The sequence below is a fragment of the Mesoplodon bidens genome (genome assembly GCF_964165515.1).
Source record: "Mesoplodon bidens genome assembly, chromosome: 7".
NCBI lineage: Eukaryota > Metazoa > Chordata > Mammalia > Artiodactyla > Ziphiidae > Mesoplodon > Mesoplodon bidens.
Genome location: NC_138164.1, coordinates 1,615,133 through 1,640,871, shown reverse-complemented (window position 1 = coordinate 1,640,871; position 25,739 = coordinate 1,615,133). Strand labels below are relative to the sequence as shown.

The following is a 25,739-nucleotide window of genomic DNA, read 5'->3' as shown; positions in this document are numbered from 1 at the left end:
ACAAACAATTGTTGAATAAATGAATGGATAACCACATCAATCACCCATGGTCTGAGGGAAGATATATAACTGGCTAATGTAAAAAATAAAAAAAAATTTTAAAATGAAAAGATGCTGAATGTTAATTAATCCCCACAGAAATGCAAATTAAAATTTCACAATGATACACTACTTCATATACACACTAAAATGGCAAAAAACAAAAACAAAACAAAAAACTAAAAAGAGCTACAATGACAAATGTTGGGACTGTGGAGCAGCTGGAGCTCTGAGACATCATTGGTAGGGATGTAAATTGGTATAATAATGCTGGAAAATGGTCTGGCTGTTTCATTAAAGTTAAACCTACACAAATCATGTCACTCAATAGTTCTATTCCTAGGTATTTCCTAAAAAAATGAAAATACATTTCCTTATCAAGACTTATACTCAAATATTCATTAAATGAGAAACTATCTTAATATCCATCAACAAATAAATGGGAAAAGAAACCGTGGTATATCCATAAAATGGAATACTACAAAGCAATCAAAAGGAATGAACTATAAGAAATGACTTGCATGTATCTCAAATACATTATCCTGAAGAAAAAAAAAGTCATATATAAAGAAGTACTCTGCAATAAGGTATTATTCCATTTATATGAAATTATATAACAAACAAAATTAATCTATGGTGTCAGAAAGGAGACAGATGTCTGCCTAGGGCTAGAGGCTTGACTTCAAGAGGGCACAGCAGAAATGTCAGTAAGATGACAGCCTAGGAAGCTCAAAGCCTTTGTTTACCCATAGAAACACTTAACAAACAACTAGAAACTGAAAATAATAACTTTACAGGGGCTCTGTAAATCAATCAAAGATTACAGAACCTGAGCAAATGCCCAATCCAAAAAAAAAAAAGCATCATTTAAAATGACAATAAATGTCATGGTATTTTTACTCCACCCACCTGCAGTGCAGTGCAGTTTGGGGCAGCAGTAGCCTGGACCTCTAATGAAACCAGACACAAAATCAACAGAAGGAAGAAAATAATAAAGATTAGAACAGAGATCAATGATATTGAAAATAGAAAAAAATAAAATCAACAAAACCAAAAGTTAGTGTTTAGAACAAATTAATAAAATTAACAAAACTTTAGCTAGGTTTACTAAGAAAAAAAGAAAAAGAAAAAAGACTCAAAATAAAAATGAGAGAAGGGACACTATAGAAATTGAAAAGATTATAAGAGAGTACGATGAACAATAGTATGTAAGTAAATTGGATAATCAAGGTAAAAGAGATAAATTCCTAGAAAAACACAACCTATTTAAACTAAATCATGAAGAAACAGAAAATCTGAAACAGATATATAACTAGTAAGGAGATTGATTCAGTAATCAAAAATCTTCCAACAATGAAAAGCCCAAGAGCAGCTGGCTTCACTAGTGAATTCTACAAAGCATTTAAAGAATTAACAACAGTCATCCTCAAACCCTTTCAAAAAATTGAAGAGCTGGGAACACTTCTAAACTCATTCTATGAAGCCAGCATTATCCTAATACCAAAGCCAGAGAAAGACACCACAAGAAAAGGAAACTACACACAATATCCCTTAGGACCATTGAAGCAACAACCCTCAAGGATATACAGTTGACTCTTGAACAACAGGGGTTAAGGGTGCTGACCCTCTGTGAAGCTGAAAATCTGCATATAATTTATAGTCAGCCCTCCACATGTAAGGTTTGATTCCTCTGTACCTGTGGTTTGCATCTGTGGATTTAACCACCCCAAAAAAATCATGTCATAACTGTAGCATTTACTATTGAAAAAAAAACTACATATAGGTAGACTTGTGCAGTTCAAACCTGTGTTGTTTAAGGGTCAATTGTACTAACAAACTGAATTCAACACGATATTAAAAGATTATATTGCATAAACAAGTGGAATGTATTACTGGAATACAAGGATGGTTGAATACATAAAAATCAATCAATGAATATACCATATTAGCAGGATGAAAAATTTTTTTAAAAATTAGTTAACTGATGGAGAAAAAGTATTTGACAAAATTTAACACCCTTTTGTGATAAAAACTCAATAAACTAGGAATAGAAGCAAACTACATCAATGTAATAAAGGCCATATATGAAATACCCATATCTAATATCATACTCAATGTTGAAAAACTAAATATTTCTTTCTAATGTCAGGAACAAGGCAAGGATGTCTGCTTTCATCACTTCTATTTATACAGTACTAGAAGTACTAGCCAGGGTAATTAGGCCAAAAAAAACATCTAAAAGGTATCCAAATTGGAAAGGAAGAAGTAAAATCATCTCTGTTTGCATATGACATAATCTTAAATTCAAGAACTCCTGGGCTTCCCTGGTGGCGCAGTGGTTGAGAGTCCGCCTGCCAATGCAGGGGACACGGGTTCATGCCCCGGTCCAGGAAGATCCCACATGCCGCGGAGCAACTGGGCCTGTGAGCCATGGCTGCTGAGCCTGCACGTCCGGAGCCTGAGCTCCGCAATGGGAGAGGCCACAACAGTGAGAGGCCCACATACCGCAAAAAAAAAAAAAAATTCAAGAACTCCTAAAGTTTCCACAAGAAATTGTTAGAAGTAATAAATGAATTCAGCAAAATTATAGAATAAAAAATCAATACATAAAAATCAGTTGTATTTCTATGCACTAGCAATGAACAATCCAAAAAGGAAATTAAGAGGCAATTCAATTTATAATAACATTAAAAAATACTAGGAGTAAATTAAACAAGGTGAAAGACTTGTACACTGGAAACTACAAAATGTTTCTGAAAGAAATTAAAGACAAAAATTAATGGAAAGACATCCCATGTTGATGGATTGAAAGACTTAATATTATTAAGCTGTCAATATTACTTTAAGCTATCTACCCCTTCAGTGCAATCCTTATTAACACTCATCCTAAAATGCATATGAAATCTCAAGGGATCCCAAATAGCTAAAACAATCTTGAAAAATAAAGTAAAAAGTCTCACACTCCTGATTTCAAAACCTACTATAAAGCTGCAATAATCAAAACAGTATGGTTCTGGCATAGAGACAGACATAGACCAATGGAATAGAATAGAGATCACAGAAATAAACCAGGTATATATGTTCAAATGAATTTCAAAAAGAGTGAGAAGCCCAATGAGGAAAAGATAATCTTTTCAACAAACGGTGCTGGGAAAACTGCATATCCACATGCAATAAAATTAACTTGGACTCTTTCCTTACACCATATACAAAAACTAACTCAAAAAGAAACAAAGATCTAAACATAAGGATTAAAACATAAAACTCTTCAAAGAAAAAATAGGGAAAAAGCTTCATGACATTGGATTTGGCAGTGATTTCTTGGATAGGACACCAAAAGCATAAACAACAAAAGAAAAAACTGATAAAATGGACTACCTCACAATTAAAAATGTGTGTGCATCAAAAGACATTATCACCAGAGTGAAAAGGCAATCCACAGATAGAACACATGTGCAAATCATATCTAATAAAATATTAATATTCAGAATATATCAAGAATTCTTATAACTCAACAACAACACAAAAGACTAACAACCTGATTAAATATGGACAATCAATTGAATAGACATTTCTCTAAAGAACATACATAAACAGGCATTAAAGCATATCAGTAATCATTAGGAAAAATGCAAATCAAAACCACAATGAGATAAAACACTTCACATCCATTAATATGGCTATTATAAAAAAAATTGAAAATAACAAGTGTTGGCAAGGATGTAGAGAAATTGGAACCCTTATGCATTGCTGAAGGGGATGTAAAATGGTACAGCCACTATGGAAAATGGTATGGTGGTTCCTCAAAATTATACAGAATTACCACGTGATCCATTTCTAGGTATATAAAATCCCATTTCTGGGAATATACCAAAAGAATTGAAAGCAGGGACTTGAACAGATATTTATATATCCATGTTCATAGCAGCATTGTTCATAGTAGCAACCCAGTGTCCATTGACAAATAAATGAATAAATGGTGGTATAAACTTACAGTGGAATATGTTTCAGCCTTAAGAAGGAAGGAAATCCTGATACATGCTACACTGATGAACCTTGAAGACATTAAGCTAAGTGAAATAGGGCAGCCATAAAAGGACAAATAGTGTATGATCCCATGTATATGAGGTCTCTAGTGCAGTCAAATTCATAGAGACAGAAAGTAGAATGGTGGTTGCCAGAGGCAATGGGGAGGGGGAGGATGGGGTGTTAGTGTGTAATGGGAACAGAGTTTCAGTTTAGATAAATGAAAAAGGGTCTGGAGACGGATGGCTGCTGCACGTAACATGAATGCATTTAATGGCACAGAACTGTATACTTAAAAGTGGTTAAAATGGTAAATTTCATGTCATGCACAGTTGAGCACAAAAAAAGAGAGGGCATAGAGGAACTCTTTGAGGGTGATAAAAGATATTCTATACCTTTTAGAGTGGTGGTTACATGGTTGAATGTGAATGCCCAAGTCTGTCTAAGTGGACACGGAATATAGTGCATTCTATGTAAATGCCCTCCTCCTCTCCTCCTCTCCTCCCTCTCCTCCCTCTCTCTCCTTTCTCTCCCACTTCCTGATCTATGGGCCCTTTATTCTGCTAATATATTCACTAGATGTGAGTGTTTAAAGAGGAGACTCTGGGATTCATTCAACTTTATAATTTCCACGCCACTTAGAACAGGGCTTGGCATAGAGAAGTCAATAAAAGCTGGTTGTTTACATTGTGAATTCAGTAACTTACATTTTTTAAAACATTAATGCTACTGTTTATCATGAACTTGCTACATCGGACTTTAAGCTCTTACAAACTTGATGCCATGTATTCCTCCCCAACAGCCCAGCAAAGTGAGCATATAGCATCCCAACCCTTTCTTTTTTTTTTTTCTTTTTCTTTTTTCTTTTTTTTTTGCAGTACGCAGACCTCTCACTGTTGTGGCCTCTCCCGTTGAGGAGCACAGGCTCCGGACGCGCAGGCTCAGCGGCCATGGTTCACAGGCCCAGCCGCTCCGCGGCATGTGGGATCTTCCCGTACCAGGGCACGAACCTGCGTCCCCTGCATCGGCAGGCGGACTCTCAACCACTGTGCCACCAGGGAAGCCCCCAACCCTTTCTTTTTAAATCAGGAAATTGAGGCTTAGAGACACTTGTTCACTTGTCTGACCACGTTCAGCCCATAAGTACCAGAGCTGGGATCTGAACAGAGGCTTCCTGACTGCAAAGTCTGTGTCTTAACCCCTTGACAGGGCTTATACTTTATCTTACATTTCACTAAGCATCCACTGAATAGCCCATTGTAAACTAAGCATATAATCAAGAGGATTCTGTAAACTGTTCCCACCGCACAGGTACAGCATGATACATGCTCCCAAGATGTATTCAAGGACCTCACAAGTGAGGACTCAACCCAGGAACCACCACATTTCACATGGCCAAGGAAGTGAGTCCACAAATCCCTTCATCCTGAGATGCCCTCTGCAATTTTAGAAGACTGCTCTCATTGATTTGTTTCCATTCCCTAGAGTTTGCAGGTGTACTTCCAGAATATGCCATCCTCTATTTTGTAACCTTAATAAAAGGGAGGAGGTTGGTATACCTCCCTTGTAACTGCTCAGCATCTCCTGACAGTGGCTTTAAGAATAGTGTGAAATTCACAAACACTGCAATTATAATAAGCGGGAGGAGAGAGGACAAGTTAAATACCAACTATCTGGGGAGAGATCATTATCTCAACTAGGACTCAAATGCCAGAATCTCTGGCTGTAATGTCAGTGACTTCCCAATTGCTTAAAAATGGATGAGAATATCTTCATTAGAAAAAGCAGGGGTGTGTGTGCATGTGCATGTGTGTATTTGTGTGTGTGAGAAAGTGGGGGACACACAGAGAGATAGAGATAAAGGACACACATCCATCTTTTCAACAAACTTGGAGTGCCCACCACGTGTTAGGTGTTGTACTGGACGCTGGGACACAAAGATGGAGAGAGGGTATTAATGCATTTAACAAAAGGCATGGAGGCAGTGCAAACAACAGCAGGGAGAGGGGTATTTTTAGGGATGGCCTAGAAAGCACAGGACAGCACAAATATGAATCCCATTATGCCCTCCTCCTACACAGGTGCCTTACGGTCACATATGTGAATGTGAGAATGGCCTCTCCAATCACACACCTGACTGACACATCTCCTTGTGAAACACATGCTGGCTTTTTTTTTTTTTAATCCATCATGGTGAGTTCCAAACAGCAAGCAAGAATCCCTATGTTGTGATGGCATCAGTTGTAATCAAGCCCAGTCAAGGTGGACGATATCTGATAGGGCAACCCATATACCTAATGACGAAGAATAGATAGTTTAATGGCAGAGGAGCAAGTGTGACTTGGCTGAGCCCTCACCTGCTGTCTGCACATGAGGCAGTCTCCTAAAGGGACATTCTGGTGGGCAGGCAAAGAGTAAGCTCTGGAAAGTCCATGAAGCCGGAGGTCGAGAGGAGTGGGGTAAAGGGTGGAGCTGGGCTCTTGGAGAAGAGGTTCTTACAGAACAAGGTGGGACTCCTGATCACCCAGGGCCTGGGGTAGGTCCAACACAGAGGAGCAGGACATGGAGTAGGGCTCAGTGACAAGAAGGGGGTCTCCAGCTGCAGGGAAGGTGGGAACCAAGGGTCAGAAAGAGCCCAGTTCCAGCAGCAAGACAGAACCTGAGCCCCAAACTGCTTGTGCCTTGACTTAGAATGGACGCTGCAAGCCTGTGTATGTGTGGTCCTGTGATCCAGACAGTCAGGGTTGGAGACATTTGCACAGCAGAGCCTGGCAGGTGGGACACGGCCACTTCCTTCCCCCTCTCCTTCCTCTACCTTGGAGTCAGGAACGCCACCTTAGGCTACTTTGTCCTCACCTGTGCAGAGCCTTTGTATCCCTTCAACTCTTCCTGACGCCTTGGGAAAGTCTCTCTCCTCTTTTCTTTCCATTTTTGTCTTTTGTTTCCTTGATCTGTCTCCCTTGCTTTATTAATACTTATTAATAAATAAGTATGAAACTATCCCGAATCATTAGCAAGGAGGCAAATGCACACTTGAATCAAATAAAAGGGAAGCTCTGCATCTTAAAATTAAATTTGGCAACAGCAGAAACAATAATACAAACTCCAAAATTTTGAAAGTACTCAGAAATGTCTTTGGGAAAATGTTTCCATATTATCTTCCTGTAGTTATGCCTACTTTTCTTTAGCACCGGCATTCGCGATAAATAGAAAATTACAGTATTCGCTTTTTTCCCTCTTTTGCGTAATTACTTCTTCTACAACAACATTGTTTTCTATTATTCTTCATTGCTGGTCTATAGCATTTTGGGTAATTAGAGTTAAATTATCTTCTGTAGGCTAGCCAGAAAACTTAATAACCACTTAAAACATGCTGTATTTCTATTATGCAATGGAAACTGGATTAATCGAGATGCCATAAATCTTCAGGCCCAGTGGAAATGTTTAATATTCAAAACTAAGTTTTAAACATTGTATTGATCAGCACTCTTACGGAAGCCAGGTCAAGTCCTTCAGCATATCTTTGATTTAAGCAAAATGTACCATCTCCAGGGAAGAGGAAGCCACAAGGGGTCAGGCAGCTTCCTGTAGAGTATGAGTCAACCGCAAGGTGAGCAAGAGGGTCTGTGCCCGCTGTTGCCACAAGCTTGACAGTTTAAACTAAAATATGAGCATAAAGATGGGGAGAGGAGATTACGAAATGACTTGGATTTTAGGATTTTAAAACATATGGCGTCTCATCTTTCCATCCTTCCATGTGGATCACTCGATTCCTCACAGTTCTTGGAGGTTTTGGCGCTGGTGTCCTTGTCATCATTTACCTGCTGAATTTGTCTTGTCTGCAGGGTCCTTAGAGATACTGCACGTGCTGTGAGAGGTTATGTACACACCCGGAGGGTGCAGCATTTAGGACAGGGTCAAAGCTAGGGGCACTATGATCTTCCGACTGCGCACACGGTGGGCAGGACCCTCCTGAGGCTTCACTTTGTTCAAGGTTCACAGGTGCATGATTTCCGGCCCCAGGAGATAGAGCAGCATTTGCTGGTGTGCACGTGAGGGGAGTGAAGCACACTGCTCAGGGCAGGACAGCAGACAGCTACAGCCCTCAACCCAATGTGGATTTCCTGACCTTTGTCCCAGGAACAGAGAGGGGGCGTTTGTTTCTTCTGCTTGCAGCTCATGGAAACTTTCTCTGTACTCTCTATCTGGGAGGAGGTACTATAAAACTCAGAAGAAGAAAAACAGGCATTCTAAGAACAAATGCAGGCTCTGACACACAATAACTATGTGATCAAAAGGCAAGCGTCTTAACTTTCTATACCTCAGTCTCCTAGTCTATTAGTTGGGGATCATATGGGAACAAAATTCGCCACCCCACAATGTTTCTGGCATGTGGATTATGTCAAGCTGAAAACAGTCAAGGCCCAAAAGACTCAGGAAGAAACTCTGCCATTCTGCCAAACTGCCTGAAGAATATATAGATAGAGGGCCTGTTACAGGAATAGAGCATCACAAGAGATGTCTGCCAGGTGTGGTGGGGAAACTCCCAGAGATCAGAGCCTACTCTGTGTCAATCTCTGCCTGGTCCAGCAAACATTGATTTACCAAACATTTGCTTTTCCATCTCCATGTGAACTGCGTTCCTCCACTTAGAAGTCCCAAACCTCTACCCCCAACATCCTCTTTTCTCTTCAGCTGAAGATGGTATTTAGGGTGAGGGTTTTGGCCATTTTGTTGAGTTATTCAGTTCTCCTGGGTCTCTTCCATATATACATGTTATTAAACTTTTGTTTGATTTCATCCTGTTCATCTGTCTCAGTTAAATTTAATTCTTAGACCAGCCAGAAGACCCTAGAAGGGTAGAAGAAAATGTCTTCCTCCCTGAGAGCGCCATAATATTCTGAAAATTACATGAAACAATAAGTAACTGTCCTGGCACCTGACACACAGTCAATCACGGATAATAGAGTTTATGTGTTTAAACCTCCGCCCCGCAGATTTTATTGAAGGGTCTGTGGTGTGATCCTGTACAAAAAGTGGCACCAGGCTCAAACACCTCCTTTCTCTAACCTTCTCTACCAAGGAAATGGCACACAGACGGAGGCAGGGTAAGTGCTGAGCTGCAGAAACATCACAGCTTCAGTTTTCACATCTTAAAAAAGGTGCACCAGGTGGTACCAGAAGTCCCAGGAAGGTGTCATTGCTGGGGGGTGGGGAGGGACTTAGCGGGAAGCCTCTCCCCACAGCCACGCCACCTTCCTCCCCAACTCATCTGGACCCAACACCAGCAAAAGCATCTTCCTACAGGGAAAATAATAAATAAATGAATGAACCTGAAATAGTCTGGGGCTGTCTTGAGCAGACTGAAAAAAAAAAAAAAGAAAAAAATCAAGAAAGGTTAACACTTAGTTGCTAACTTAACAGGCAACGCACATTTCTGCCAGCCCTAAGCGTGTCACTCCGTAATTCCCTCTTCTTACCTCAGGACTGTGAAGACGCTTCCCATTAATAATAACGTTAGAAGTCCTCCCTTGGGAAGGTCAGGTGGGACCTAGGTGGCCCCTCCTGTCCGCTGCATCTCACCGCTGGACCCCATCAGGTCTGGGATACACGCTGCTCAGTCCTGCTCATTCCAATCTCCCCCCACACACACACACACCGCCAGAGGCAGCTGCGCAGTGAGCACAGTAGGAAGACCAAGGGCACCGTCCCTTTTTAGAATGACAGGACGAAACTGAACCCAAGGGCCAAATTTGCTTAAAGGCCAAAAACTGAACAAAAGGGCTTACATAGAGCTGTTAAGTGTCTAGAGCAGGGGTCTGCGGCCCCCAGACCACAGGCAGGAACGAGTCCATGGCCCGTTAGGAACCGGGCCGCACGGCAGGAGGTGAGCGGCGGGCGAGCGAGGGAAGCTTCACCTGTATTTACAGCTGCTCCCCATCGCCTGCATCACCGCCTGAGCTCCGCCTCCTGTCTGCATATGGTGAGTTGTCTAATTATTTCATTACATATTACAATGTAATAATAATAGAAATAAAGTGCACAATAAATGTAATGCGCTTGAATCATCCCCAAACCATCCCCCACCCCAGTCTGTGGAATAACTGTCTTCCACGAAACTGGTCCCTGGTGCCAAAAAGGTTGGGGACCGCTGGTCTAGAGCAGTGCAGAAAGTCACTGAGCATGTATCCTGACTGCTTTAAAACCCCTCCTCCCATCCCTGGCTCTGGCACGTGGCGTGTGTGCCGGGAGGCAAGCACATGCCTACCACCCAGTGTGACAGTGTCAGTCGAGCCAGTCAGGCCCGCCGACCCCCGCCGCTCCCAGTCCAGGACACGCCCACTTCCCGGTCGGCCCCACTCGTTCCTTGCTCTGTGTCTCCTCTCGTCTGCAGGAGGCAGGTCTCCGCAGGAACACCCTCACTTCCAAGTCCATTACTCTGCTGCTGCTAAGAAGACTCCCTAGGCTCTGCCGCCCCACTCCTGCCTTGCCCCCAGGGATGGTGAAACCTTCTGCACAGTTTCAGATCAGATGGGGACCGCTGGTGGACTCAACTGTTCCCCATGACAAGTGATTTCAGCAGAATTCAAGTCCCTCAGGCCTCCAAGGGCTCTAACCGACCACCTGCCTGAATGGCTGGCACCGTATTTTGAAGAAAATGAAACCCTGTAGCTGTAAGCACTTCATCACTGCAGAGGTAACTCCATTATAAGAGACTGAGCCCCTTTTTGATGGATTAAAGCATTCAGCCAAGACTTATTATTTGAATCCTTAGTAGGCATGAAGATGTCTGTACCCAACACCTAGGACGTGGCCGCTGACCCCCAGAAACTCACAGTCCAACCACGCCCACTCGTAGGTCACAAGCCCACAGTGTGTACCCGTCAGAACAAAGATCTACAGCAGGGGTTACTGGGACTCAGATGAGGGTGAATCCTGACCAGAGCAGGAAGCGGGATGCTGAATGGAACTGGGAAAGGACTAAGAATTCTAAAGGTCCGTGTGGGGGCGGGGGGAGTGGGAATGAGAAAGGAAACTGGAAAGAATGGAGAGTATTATGGGTTGTCACTGGGGCTCTCTTTAGCTCCTGTAACAACCTGCATGTGTGTTTTGCTTTATAGCCAGCAGAATAATGCCATCCACTCCATCTCCCAGATGCCGTAGACAGAGCAGATACTGTTCCCAAGTGTACACAAAGGAAGTGAAGTGCTCAAAATCATGTAGCTAGTGAGGGATGGAGTAAGAATCAAACCCAGGTGAGTATTCAGGCCCCTGAGCCCGTTGTTCTTTCTCGGGCACTACGGCAGCCGTGAGTGGTAAGGTCCACGCACACGTGTAGGGGACACATAAGTGTGGGCAGGGCCACTGGAGACCAGCCTTGCTCAGATGCTCTGGGTCAGGAAAGGACTCTGGGGCAGTGGTTCTTAGCATGAGAAATAGTGGAAGAGATCTTTAATATGTCCACACCTATGCCCAACTCCAGACATTTTGCTTTCATTGGTCTGGGATCCTGACTATGGAATGTCTAAACAGCATCTCAGGTAACTCCAGTGCAGCCCGGGTTAGCAGTGCAGCTGGAGGGGCCCCACAGGGACTTGCACTTGGTTCGGTGTCCGTGTCTCCATCTTCCCAGGCCAAGAGCGAAGCATTTGCACTAATGCAAGTCCATATTCAGGTTAGGCAACTTAAACACTGAAATGCACATGCTGTGGCCTTGTTTGGAATAACCTGGCAGCTAGTCTGAATTTTCTAATTTACACAAAAAGAAAAGCTGCCGATGGTGAGTGCAAAAGACAGAAAGACACCCAGGCCAGTGACAGGACGCCGCCCCTGGGAGCCTGGCTACCCCAGTAGCTTTGGCAACACCCTGCTGCTCGGCTTCTTCCTTGGTAGTAGTTAACCCTCAAATACTTGGTTCCAAAGGGATTAGCTCAGAATTCCAAATGAAAATGCAAGGGTATTTTAGAAGAGAGTTCCTAAGCATAATCCCAGATCAGCAAACCTGGATCAGCAAAACTGATTATCCTGCCATACTAAAAAAAATTAAAAGGGAAAAAAAAAACCCATCCAGGTTGCTGGTGGAAACTTTTCCCATTTAGTGGAACAATCAGAGCAACAACTCTCACCTCCACGCTACTGCACCCGCCTCAGAATGCTCGTGGACACGCATGATGTGGTCCCACTGAGGAACCAAAGCCCATTTAGAGAAGATTGAGGTCCAGGAAGAAAACACATCTGGTGATCGTCGTGTAACTGAAATAGCCTCATAGACACCTGCTGACCACACTGAACATTCTGGGCTCCTTCCCTGACGTGGGCAATGATTCAGACACAGGACTTCTAGATACTTGTCATATCTAATCTAATGGAAAGGCACAGAACATTTTTAACCCAACAGCAGATAACTGTCATGAAATGATTCTGGCCAAGAGGGCCCATTTATAATAATGAATTCAAATCCGATTCATAGGAGCTATAATTCAGACACTGTGAATATCACCTTCATTTTCCATATCATCTCTCTTCCAAGAAGACAAATAATTCCAGAGTCACGTAATTATCTCTACTTTTCAAGTAGCCCTGTGTAGTTATGAGGAAGATAATATTGCCTCATTTACATAAAATGAGTTTCATCCACATTCAAAACTTCAGTGTCGTCTCTGGCACCTCACTTCCTAGCATCCCTCAATGCAATCAAAGACCTAGCACTACAAATCATGCCCCCAAGGAAGGAGATCATCCTTCTCTAAGCGGTGCAATGTCACACTGTGAATTTCAAAGGAGGACCCAGCTTTCTCGATTCTTTTGCTTCTCCTAGTCGGTCTTTGGCCTCCTATGTGACTTCATTCAAGATTTAGAAACAGGCTTGGGATACTTGGATCCAGGGCAGTCACATTTGAAAAGACTTTCTCTGGCTGATGAGCCTGGGGATCATTCAAGTTTTTCAACGCCTTCTGAACATTTGATGCATTCAGAACACTAAATTCCCAAACGCTGAATGCCCAAAGGTATACCTTTCAGGAGACTAAAGAGTGGCCACCGCTAAGAATTATAATTTTTAGAAGCAAAAAAACAACCCAAAACGATACATCTATCTGGGGTTGAGGTCATGGACTTCCAGAGACGGGAAGCAGCGGACGCCCCCTCTGAGCCCTGACAAACAAGGTTTTCATTGAGACGGGCACACAGCTGTGGAACCAAGAAAGCAAAGGAGCACAGAAAACAGGAGGGGAGAGATGGAGACCCCCAGAGATCTGAAGGAGCTAGTTATGTTATTTTAAGAAACATTGTGATAGTAGTGAAACCGGAACCTTAAAAATCAGGAAATAGTAAGCATTAAGTGATGAAAGCAAAGGCAGAAAGATGAGAATGAACAGCATGCAAAAATATATAAAATGGAGGTATCTGATAAAAACAAAGGAAAACGTAATAAAAGAGAAGAACACGAGAGGTAAAAGAAAGAGGATAAAGAAGGATTAAAATGGGAACAATGCACTGAATTTCTCTATTTCAGGGCAAATTATACAGAAGTTGAGAGGCAAAATCAACATAAGACGCGCTTACTTTTTAAAAAATAAAGCATGCCATCAGGTAACAGATAACAGTTATACTCAAATACATAAGTTTTTTTTTTCTCCACAAAGCACAAAAAAGCAACTATTCAGCTTTCCCTTTTTTATTCCCATTCCCATTATGAAGCCCAGCTGCTAAACATGAGAACCGAAGATCATGAAAACAGGCCAGCAGCTAATAAAAAAAAAAGGCAGATCAAAGCTGGCCCTCTGCTGGTGGAACTATCTTATTGCATCCCGTACAGCAGCTCTAGTTTTTAAGTTTCTGGTTTAACTTTCAGAGGCAAGAAGAAGACAGAGGATTCTGGAAAGTTCAGCACTGAGGCCTTATTCAATGCTGGGCCTCTCTGTCCCTGGTAATGGTCTGGAGGATGAAGAGAGGTGCGTGGCAGCATCCAAATCCCTTCACACCTACCACCATTTCCCCACATTTCCTTCATTAACATGCACTGTAGCCCGGCTGCTACTCCTCTCTTTGAGCAGACTGGCCCTCTGCACATGTGCTTCTCAGGGCATGGACCCCCAGGATTTCTCTAAGGCAAGGAAGTAGGCATGTTACATTCCCTCTAGTCTGGGACCGGCTGAGGGGTGCCCACATGCCCAGAGGGTTTCCCTCCTGCTGTCTAGAGAGGAGGTCTGTCTCCATCCTTTTTTCTCTCTCCTCCTGGGGCCCCCATGCACCAGCAGACAGAGTTCTAGGACTTGTCCTCAAGCTCAAAAGAAGACTCAGCTGAGGACCACCTTCAAAGTGGTAAGAATCAACCCTAATGCCTGGGCTTAGCTAGGAAGAGCAGGAGGCAGGAGGCCTTTCTTTCCTTCCCCAGGGAGAGGCTTGTCCAGATGGAGAGGGTTCAACCAAGGAAGTCAAGGGAAGAACAGGAAGGCAGCCCCACCCTCATGCATTCCTTGGAGAAGCCAGGCTTCTTGGTTGCAGAATCCGGGGCACGATGTTTTATTTCCACCGTAACCATCAAAGTCACAGACAGGGCAAATGCATTCACCCTGTGTACACTGTGAGCAGAGTTAAGCTGGGATGTCCCTGAATCGGTCTCCGAGGACCAGAACTACCTCATTAAAGGGATAAAAGATGATATCTGCTGAGCTGGTGGAAAGTGGTGGCTGCATTTTTATTAAAGTCTCTGCTGCAGCAGGCCTGGTCCCCAAAGGTTCATATTCCAAGAAGCTCCACCCCTCTGCCTGAAGCATGTAAGTGATTCTCTGTAACTCATTAAGGTAAAACAAAAAGCTTTCGTACTGTGCTTTTCACATAGGAGTGTTGTTGCATAAAAGCTACATGTTTCCTCTCCCTGGCCTGAGCCTGCAAAGATAAAACTGCCCTCATAATTTATAATAGGGGCCCCAGGAGCACCACACCGGGTTGGCAAGGATGGCTGCCTCTTAAGCAAACTCGAAAAAGGCCACACGGCCCAGCAACAGCAATTCCAGAGCCTGAAATTTCAGGTATCGCTCAGACAGAGACCAGCCAGCCCACTGGGAGGACTACCCTGCCTCACCACATACCTTCCGGACTGTAAGACAGCCACCAGGGTACCAGTGATCTCTGGCTAAACCCCCAGTATATTTCAACGCCAGGGCTCTCATCCCGGGGCCAAGGCAAAAGTGAGTCTAGTCACGTCATGGCCTCGCAGATACATGGAGCCCCGAGCATGGACTCAGGGCTCACTCCTAAGATCCGGAACCAGAAAAGCCTCAGCAAATGACAAAGCTGTCCAGGAGAATGGGTGCTAGCTGCCACAGAACGCCAAGTGGGCACCTCTTGGGCCTGCAAAAGGCCTTCTCCCACGCTCCAATCCCCCACGCAAGTCTCCGGTTCTCGCTCGCTCGCCCCTTCCCACGGAATCACATCCGAGGGGTTCAGGCCCCCGCCGAAGAACAGCTCCCTACCTGAGGGTGGCGCTCTCCCCCTGCCGGACCGTCACGTTGTCCATCGCTTTGGGGAAGGTGGCATCTCCGCTGCGCACGGGCACTCCTGTGGGTACAAGGAACAGCAGCCTGAGAGACACGACCACGAGGCACTTCCAGGGCAGGAACAGGTACCCACAGATCCCCATCCTCGACGACCACAACTTCCCAGAACTCCGGCAGCCGCTCGGTCCTCGTCCCCCGCCCCGCACACCGGCGGGTCTCAGGCAGCCGCGTGGGGAGGGAGGAAAGGGCTGGAACCAGCCAGAAGCAGAGAGGGGGAAGCAGAAGCGGAGTCCAGGCTCTCCCGACTCTAATGATTCTTCCTCAAATCCTGCCTCAGCTTTCCAGCCTGGCAGAACCAGAAGCCCCCTCCTGCATCCAAAAAGAGCTTTCTCGACGCTCCCCTGGGTAGGAGGGAGGCGGCCGGGAAGGGAGAGGCAGGAGGAAGGTGCAGGGATGAAGGTCACGGGTTGCTCTTTCTCTGTCTCTCTCCGAGATGCTACTTTAACATTCAGTTGGGCACGTCCTGCCGAGGTCTGGCATCAAAAGTTTATAACCCAAAGAAGCCAGGCAAGTGTCTCTGACATAAAGGAGATGTCATAAAAAGCTGCCGCTTCAAGGAGAGGAGAGAATGTTTTATTAGATCACACATATGTACAGTTGTATTTAGAAACCAGCCCGAGTCTCCAATCTGGAACGCAAAGGCGGTAAAAAGTTCCACCGCGGGGACCCGCCGCCGCCGCCGAGCCCGAGGATCCTCCTGTGCGGTGGGTGCCTGGCGTCCTCGCCGCAGCCCGCGCGGCGACTGGCGGCCAGCCCGGCCCGCGGAGCGCCGGCGGCGCAGGCTCGGGGCCCACGGGGAGCTGGCGGACGCCGCGCCCGCCTCCCCGGGGACGCGGCGCGGGGCGCGGGGACGCGCGGACGCCACACTCAGCGGCCGCCCCCGGCCTCTGCGCCGCCGGCCTCCCGGGAGCAGCTCCAACACGCGCGGGCCCCGACCGCCGCGGTTGTCATGGCAGCAGCTCCATCACTGACCGCAGCTCTCCGCTGGGCCGGCGCAGAGCGAGCTGGCGGACCGCGCGCCACGCGGCGGGCGCTGGGCGCGGGCGCACACCGTAACCCCAGCCGCGCCGCCCACTCGCGCCGGGAGCCGCGCGTGTCGGGCCGCCACGTCCCCCGCTCCTCTCTCCCCCGACACGGCGCCTGCCCGGGAACGCTGCGCCCCTCTCGGCGGCTTCCCTGCGTGCGGGCAGGAGGGAAGGGCACGAGAGCGAGCCCGGGACCGCAGCAAATTGGAAACTGACTCGCACCTTCCTTCCCCGGATGCCGGATGCCAAGGCAGAAGTTGCCATCCCAGCCCTGGAGAGCTCAACTAGGTTTCCCACGCCGGGATTCTGACCCCGTGTGCGCGTCCACCGCTCGGCAGCCCCCTCTCCACGTGGCCGAGCTACAGTCCCATCCCAGGCAGAGCTCTCCTGGGCCTTGGCGAGAAGGTGGAGCGCTTTCCCCTCCGGTGACCCACCTTGGAAATACTCTTGGCCCTTGAGTTGCTCGCTCTCGCTCTCCAGCTGGCAAATCAGAATTTCTTCCTACTGCGCCACGAGCAAAATCGTCCCTGTCCTACTCCACGCTTATTACCCAAATATCTTATTGTAAAAATGCAAAAACTGGGAAAAACACGTAGAGATCCTAAAAAGTAATAAGACTGATTCTTATAAAATCCATCTGTGGCTTTATGATCACAACATAAAGTGGCGCCATCACCGTATCCGGAGGGGACCTGGTAGTAAGGCATTCTTAGAGCCCAGCCTGTCAGTTTGGAGTATGGACGCATTTCTTTTGGTTAAGAACTGAAAATCTCAGGCTTTCCTTGGGCCTGTCAAGAGGCTTTCTTTCTGCGACCCCTGACAAAAGCCACCCCTTATTATGTGGCTTCTGCCCTTGTATCATAATTTAATAGTTGCTATATGCATTTGCTTTACTGCATTCGTTCTCAAATCCTTTTGTAAAATTAGCCTGGGCTCTGAACAACTGTTGCAATGACGTGTAATTCAAAAATAAGCTTTAAACTTATACCATTAATTGTGTTCGTTGCTCAAGGGCACAAAAGTGTGCTACCTGTTCTCAGTTATAAAAGCTGGGCACAAATAAATACTGTACTACTATATACTATACTATGATAAATACTCTAATATAAATAAATACCGCCCATCCCCTGCCCCCTGCAAAAAGAGAACCACATACATCTTAGGTCTAAAGTTTTTAATTAGAGCATCGTACCTCAGGAAGAAAGAATACTTGTCACTAGTTATGCTACCTATGTTTTATAAGTTTTAATAGAGTGAAAGTATGTGGCATCTCCTTCCCAGAATGCAGACATTAATGATGCAGGGAGGCGCAGCACGCTCTCCAGTGAGCTTCTGGCCGAGGGGGGTCATGATGCTGGGAGGAGAGGCAAGGCCTCAGAGAGCAGCCTAACAACTTATTTTGGCATCACCCACCAGTTTTAATGACACACATCTTTCCTTAAGACCTAAGCGTACCTGGGTTTTCTGTCTACACATTGTACATAATCCTCTAAACTCCGAGATGCTCTTGTATCAACAGCCTGGAAAGACTTTTTTAGTGCTTTAATCTGTGCAAAGCTGAGAACTGGGGCTGGTCTTATGATTTTCTTCAATGACAGAGTTTGTCTCTTGAACACCAAGGGTGAGAGCCGTGGGGATGGGTCAGGCTGCCTTACAAGTCACGCAGCTCCTGCTGCTTGGTTGCTGGGCACACAGGTGACACGGCCAACTCACGTGCCTGCTGGTTCTAGTGCTTCTCAGGAGGTGCAGATGGGCTGTTGCCAAAGGCTGAATCAGCCCATGAAGGATTACTTGAGATGGAAGGAGTTACTGGAGAAGAAAGGAAAGCAGAAAAGAACATGAGATTCCGGGTGGGAGGAGAACAGGCAGGGCAAGAAAAGGAGAGGCAGAGATAGCATGAAGTGAGGCATTATATAGTCTTAATAACATGTAACAAATCCTGCCCTTGGGAAAAGGATAAACTTTTTATTTTTTCAGGGCTGACTACCCCCAGCTCTAGGTATCCGGAGTCCTAGAGAATGGGGCCGTCATCTTTCTCTTCTGTAAGTCGGCCTCCTAGCTCAATATTTGTGGGTGAATACATGGGCTGAACTTAAGGGCTAGGGAATCAGAGAAATAACTACAGAGGTCTGATTTTTGTGTGAATCTATGCCTGTCTACAGTTCGGTGGGGGAGATTTCATTCATCTGTAAGGCATTGCTAGAGACCAGTATATCCATTTAGAGACTGGAAGGCCAAACCAGATTGAAATGGGAAAGGTAAAAGGGGGTGAGCTTTGCAATGAACAGTGAACAAATAGTTTATATCAAGAGATTTCTATGAAATTCTTGACTGAGTACTATGATAGGGAAACCCCCAGTTAAACCTCTTTTGGATATTTGATGACACATATGAAGACAAATTAAATGAGGATGGATTAGAGTACTAAGATTATTGGTTCGGCAGTTGGATTGTCCATTCAGATACTGACTCCTTGATCCTTCAGCTGTCGCACCTTTTTCATAGGGTTTTGGGGTTTTGTGAAACATCCCCAAGATCGTGTTGTAAGGTCTGGTAAGATGGCAGACATGGAAAAAACTGTCTTGAAAGAAGAGTTTATTCCTTGGCGTTCCCCAGAGGAGGGGCACACCACAGTATGCAGGGCCACATGGGGAAGCACCAGGGTGAGAGAGGAAGCAGAAAGGACAAGGAGAAAGCAAGGTCCAGAGGCCTGATGGTGGTTTCCAGGAGAAGGAATGGGCAAGGTGGGGAGGGCAAGCTTGAGCAGACTTAGGGTTGGATGTTTTTGAATAACTGTGGCAGGCCTGGACTCTGGATGTGGTCTCTAGTTGTCCAGTACCTGGCCCTGGAGTGACTCAGGGCAGGGGAAACATTGGCTTGGTGTGTGACCATTGGGTAGAGGAAATGGTTAGGGATGTGGGCTCTTACTGGGTTGGTTTGCATATGAAGGACATGCTGAAGGCAAGTTGTTTGCCATCTCTAGAAATTAGCTAGCCCTGGGAGAGACAGTCTCTCCAGAATTTGCAAGCCTCCAAGATGTCAAAGCATCTTAAAATACAGAATAGAAAACTTCAAAACTTGATTAATACAGGGTGACAATTAATGAGATCATTGCCAAAGGACTCGGCACAGTGGAAGCACTTAGTAATCATAAATTATGACTATATAGCAAAATCCCCACTTTCCAGTGATTACAACTTGTGACATGTAAAAAGTTACAAATGAAAGGATGTAAATGCCCTACATACCAACTAAAGCTCTGGTCCAGACCTACAGGTGTCTAGATATTTAGGGCGATTTGTAATAGAAAATGCAAGTTGGATCCAGTGCAGTGTAGTAGTTTTAGAAAACATAAAGCAGGGAGGTTACCTGATCTGATGAGCTTTAAAATATCACTTTGTCATGAAGAGAAGAGTGGGATTCAGGGAGAGTGCTGGGAGCAGAAGAGGGAAGAGATGATGTCGGTGACAATGGGGATGGAGAAACAGGGAAAGGTAAGGGGTGTATTGTGGAAGTACAGTAGTCAGGGCTTCCTGAGAGTCTGGATGTTGGGACTGAGAAAAAGAAGGGGTTGGGTTTGGGGTGGCACAATACCCTGTGATGAGGAGGAGTCCAGAAGAAATAGGTTTAGAGAGGCAGAGGTCGAAGGAGTGAGTGAAGTGCTGTAGGAGATGGTCAAGTGGAGCCGTGGGCTGGCAGCAGGAGGAAGGAGGCGGAAGCCACAGCAGAGCACTGAGGACAGCCCTAGCGGCTCACCTGGGCTCACTGTTAAAGGGAAAACGGTGATAAAAGTCTTTCTCTTTCTGTTCTGTGTGTGTGGCGAGGAGACGTTATCCATGGAACCCTCCCTCCAGATCTAGAGGCCCCTCTGCCTTTGTTTGTGAATTAGAAATAAGCCCCATCAGTATAAACTTTAGAACCTAAGCCGTTCTGAAGTTTAGTGATTCCACTGTTTTCAACTGTCTCTTAATATACTTCCTCTGCTCGGCCATATCTTAGCTTTTGACAGTAGATTCTAAAATTGTTTGGGGATGAGGCTGTGAATTGTGTCGGTATGGTTTCTAAAAAATGCTACTCACTTACCCTTAATGAAACTAGGGGGCCCAGGTTTAAGTCCTTGTTTCTGCTGTAACTTACCAGCTACGATGTAGTTCAATCCAAAGCCCTTGTTTTATTGGGTAGTGGGTCAGACCAGAACTTGGACACTGGAGTCCACCTGAATCCCACCTCTAAAACCTACTTCAGGGTGATTTTATACAATATCCTTAACTTTGATAATCCTTAGCTTCCCCATCTGTAAATAGAGGCAATGATAGTAATGAATGCATACAGTATTTTTGAGTGTTAAATGAAATACAAGTTGTCAGCACCCTGCTGGGCCCTCCGTAAGGACCCAATAAATGTTTCCTTATTACCTATAGGAAGAGACCTAATTCCCCCACCATCATAGGTTTTTTTCTCTGAAGTGGCTCTGGGGGCAGATAAGCTGTACAGAGCAGGGCAGGCAAATTTCCAAGTTGTCCAGAGGTTTTGTATGTGTGTATGTGTGTGTGTGTGTGTGTGTGTGTGTGCAATATGAGAAACTGAACAGATCTCTGTCTAATTTTAAAGAGTCAATTTTAGAACTAGAAGTCACCTAAGGATCAAAGTGGTTGTTAATATGGTTTCCTGGTACCATGGAGAGGCTGCCTAGATGAGGTTGGCTATGGGGAACTCTGGATCCAACAGAAATATCTGAATTTATCTAATGAAATTTATATCCAGTTGTAAAAGCAATTTCAAACTGTGTGTTATTTATAAATAAGGAAAACTTACAGCTTGTGTTTATCTGAGAGAAGATTGTACCCAGCTGCTCTGTGTGTGCATTAGAAAGAAATAAAATAAGAAGCCTGTGCATGATGCATATTTATATTCCAGAAACCGACCTAAATCAGGAGGACCCAGTGGGGTGGGACAATTGAGGAGGCATCGTGGTTTAGCTGGGGGATGTTGTCTGTCTTGGGTCCTCAGGACATGCAGGTATTACCAGCTAGAGATGTTTGCTAGTGAACAGAAAGGTAAGAATTCAAAGTGAACTGATCCAAAAGCTTTCAGTTTTTAGGCTCAAGGAAGTTCCAAGACATGGAAACACATACCAGAATGTAATACTTCAGATGAGACACAAGTTCTGTTCAAAATAAAACTCAAAGCAAACCCTGTATAATAGCTGCCTACAAAATCAGTGCTAAAAAGGAATGAGGAACTTCATTTCTCTTTGTCTTTTTGTACTCTTGATAACCGAGCCAAATATATGTGTTTTTTTAAATTGAGGTATAATTGACATATAAAGCTATGTTAGTTTCAGGTGTACAACATAATGATTTGATATTTGTATATATTGCAAAATGATCACCACAGTAAGTCTGGTTAACACCTGTCCCTACATAGTTACCATGTTTTTTCTTGTGATGAGGACTTTTGAGGCAAATAGATGTTCAGTGGTTTTCCTAGTCCACTGCTGACCTGAGGCCAGACTTCAGGTCAGTGGAGTCTTGATCTGCCCCCGCTTCCATCATTGACCAAATCACACCCTCTCTGTCAGGCCCCATGTGCCCGGGCCAGTGAGAAGCACCAATAGTGGGCAGCAATTAAAATCCATGCTTTGCATCCCAGCCCTGCCTCTTGTAACTCTCTGATCTGGGGCACATTTCTTACCTTCTCTGAGTCTGTATGTTCTCATCTGTAAACAGGGTTAACAGGGGAATCTTGGCAAGGCTGCCTTGAGAATTAAGAAAGCTCACTCCTCTTGCCATGCCTGGCACAGTGACCGCTATCAATGAACATAAAATTCCTCTTCTCTTCTCTATTCCAAAATGACTGAAATTGACCAAAACAAACAAAACTGCAATAGAAACGATTGTACCGATGGCTGTACAATCCAGTTGCTGTAACATCAGCCTCCTTCTCCTACATCCTGCCCTTCAAAGTGTCGTGCAGGTGCCTGCACGTAACTGTCTCTGTCGCATTAGTATTGCAGGGTTCCTGAGAGCAGGCACTTCTTTTGCTCATCCCTGATTCCTCTGCCATGGACTAGAGCCTGGCATGGAGTAAATACCAGAAAATATTTGCTGCACGAGAGAACTGATGTCCACTCTCCACGGTCTGTAGAATGTCAGTTAAGCCAACAGCCGAGAATCTGCTTCTTCCCATTCTCATTTCCTCCCTGGCCCCCAAACTCCTCAATGGTGGAAAATCATAAGGCATCAACATCAATTGCACTGAACATCTCCTTCTAGAAAACCTGGAGACTCCTGCAAAGAGACCAGTTTCCACAAACCATACAATAAAATCCACCTCATTACTTTATAGCCACACCACATACAGTTCTATAAATCAAATGACCAAAAAAACTTTATACTGAAACCTACAAGCCATAAAATGTGTTTTTTTAAATGCTCAATAGGAGATATTACCGTCTACCCCTCCAGAGTCTCATTACAGCTTCCACTATGACAGGCGGAAAGTGGATCATTCCACCCGAGAACCAGGGTGTGGAGGAGAGAATGCCCATCCGGAGCCAACTTGCCTGGCTCTAAATCTGGACTTGCCACCCAGGACCATGATCAATGGACCAGACTCCTCTGAGCCCAAGTTTACTCATTGGTTAGATAGCAACACTGTATTTTTCTTCCTTTGAAGAACTGAACAAGTTGTATATGAGACCCCAGCAGAGGGCTCAGCACACAGAACGTGTGCTCTGCTGCTTCACCTGCCCTCTCTCCCCTTCCTGCTAAAGTGAATCTGAGCTCCCTAGGTCTTAGAGAGGATCTAGGACTTGCATTTTATATTATATGTTGATTACCTGAAATCTTATCTCGTTTGCCAAGCTTTAGAAAACATACTGTTCACTTATTTTGTTGACTAATTCATTCAATCTTTCTTTTTTTTTTTTCTGACCAAGACTCATTGAATATATAGGCAGTTTGCTGGGCTGGGGGATACAGAGAACATGATATATCACCTGCCCACAAGGTTTTTATAATTTAGTAGGGCAAATGAATCAGATATTGTAATACAATATGATAAGATTTAAAATAAAAACATGTAAGGATGCTACAACATCTCAGAGTTGGACCATCTAAATTAGGTGAGGATTCTTGGAAAGCTACTCAAAGGAAGTGACTCTTAAGAGCATTTTTAAAGACTGAGAGTGATCTAGGCTGCTGCTGGGTTTCTGATGTTGGCTACTGAGTGGATGATTGATATAACCAATCGCAGAGAAATGGTAAGGAGAGTGGATACTGAGTGGAGGGGCATAAATGGTAAATGTGGAAGGTAAGGCCAGTGAAACATCCAAGGAAAGCTTTCTGTTGGCATTTGGATATTTAGGTTTTGAGTCTGAGAAGGACACAATGTTTAGAGCTATGGATTTTGTAATCATCTTTGTTTAGGTGGAGCTGAAGCCCTGGGTCCTGTGGCAGTTGTTTAGCACAAGAGTCAGGGAGGGGAATGAAGCCTTAGATGTGAGGTCTGGGCAACAGAGATGCTTAGGGGTGTGGGGAGATCTCATGAAGGAGTCTGTGCAGCGGCCAGAAAATTAGAAGGGAAATCAGGTATCAGTGACCTCCTAGACTATTAAGAAGAGAGTGGTTAATGGTGTCTGATGCTAGGGAATTCAGGACAGTGAAGGATGGTCTGCCATGTGTTCGGTCTTCACAGTGGGGACAAAGGTGGCTTTGGCAGAAGAAGTTTCACAGCGGGGGCAGCAGCAGAAGTCAGTTGATGAGCTGAGGGGTGAGGGAGAGAGCAAACGGTGCCCAGGCTTTCCAGCTGAGGGTGACAGAATAAGAAGGGAGAAAGTGAGGCTCTAACTGCACAGAGATGTGGGTATGAGGGAGGCTGGCACTGGGTTTTATTTTATTTCATCTGTAGCCTGACAGCCCTCAATACTGACATATGGTGTCTGAAGATAAGAGTTTCGTGGACTTGTCAGAGACCTGCATGTGCTAATCACAGCATTTTGTATGTGGCTGATGAGTAACGAGTACATGTCGAATGAATTGTTTCAGGTCAGAAGTTCCATCTCTGGACCCACTCAGGGACAGACCAACCAACCAACATTTAAAAAACAATTATAGTGACCACTGTCATCACCATCACCATCATCACCACCATCATCATCATCATTACCATCATCACCATCATCACCATCATCACCACCATCATCATCACCACTGTCATCATTACCATCATCACCATCATCACCACCATCATCATCACCACTGTCATCATTATCATCATCACTACCATCATCATCACCACCACCACCGTCATCATCATCACCATCATCATCACCACCACTGTCATCATTATCATCACTACCATCATCACCACCATCATCATCCTACTACATGCCAGATGCTAGGGTACACTCCTCACAGGTATCACCTCATGTCATTCTTTTAACATCTCTGTGAGAAAGGTATCATTATTTTTAGATTAAGAAACCAGTGCATGGAGAAGAATGATTGTTTCTAGTCATTTCTAAGAACTCAAAGTAGAAAATGCTGTATCTTTTCCTGTCCCCATCACGGTTCACTGCTATATCAATAGCAACCATAACAGTTCCTGGCAAATAGCACATTCTCAATAAATATTTATTCAATTAATCACGAAAACTAGTTATGTATCTCCATTTCGTAGCCTCCACTTCCACAGATATTAGAGCTATTCAAGATGCACAGTCCCAATATTAGATAATTGAAGAAATTTGTCTTCATTTGGACATTGGATGATCTTTCATTGGTAGCAATTTAGCTTGAGGTGGAGAAGAATTAAAGGAGTTGAGTGTGTGTCAGTCCAGGCTCCCTGTGCCCACACAGCACTGACATTGGACCACACCGGTATTTATCCTGGAGGAAGTTGCTCATGGGGGGAGAGCAGGTGGCTGGGTGAACGCACACTGTGTCTGGGCTCTAGACGTTTGTGTTCTAATTAATAAGATATATAACCACACTCGTCAGAAGCCGAGCTTGTGAGGGACATGATCTTGTGATGTAAAGAGGAGGAGCCTCTCACAACATGTTATCACATCACAGAATCGAGCTCT

At 44.7% G+C, this 25,739-nt stretch overlaps 1 protein-coding gene across 2 annotated transcripts in view; it reads right to left on the bottom strand.

Moving 5' to 3' along the window:
* The window catches only part of OPCML (opioid binding protein/cell adhesion molecule like), a gene marked incomplete at both ends in the record, with an annotated part of 1,087,629 nt that overhangs the window by 487,941 nt on the left and 573,949 nt on the right, over positions 1–25,739 (bottom strand). Inside the window, one exon of one of the 2 annotated variants that reach the window (XM_081240616.1) lies at positions 15,543–15,627. In XM_081240616.1, coding sequence (XP_081096742.1) covers positions 15,543–15,627 — 85 coding nt within the window. Of the gene's footprint in view, positions 1–15,542; positions 15,710–25,739 lie in introns of those variants that run through there. The other variant, XM_081240617.1, reaches the window with a different exon arrangement.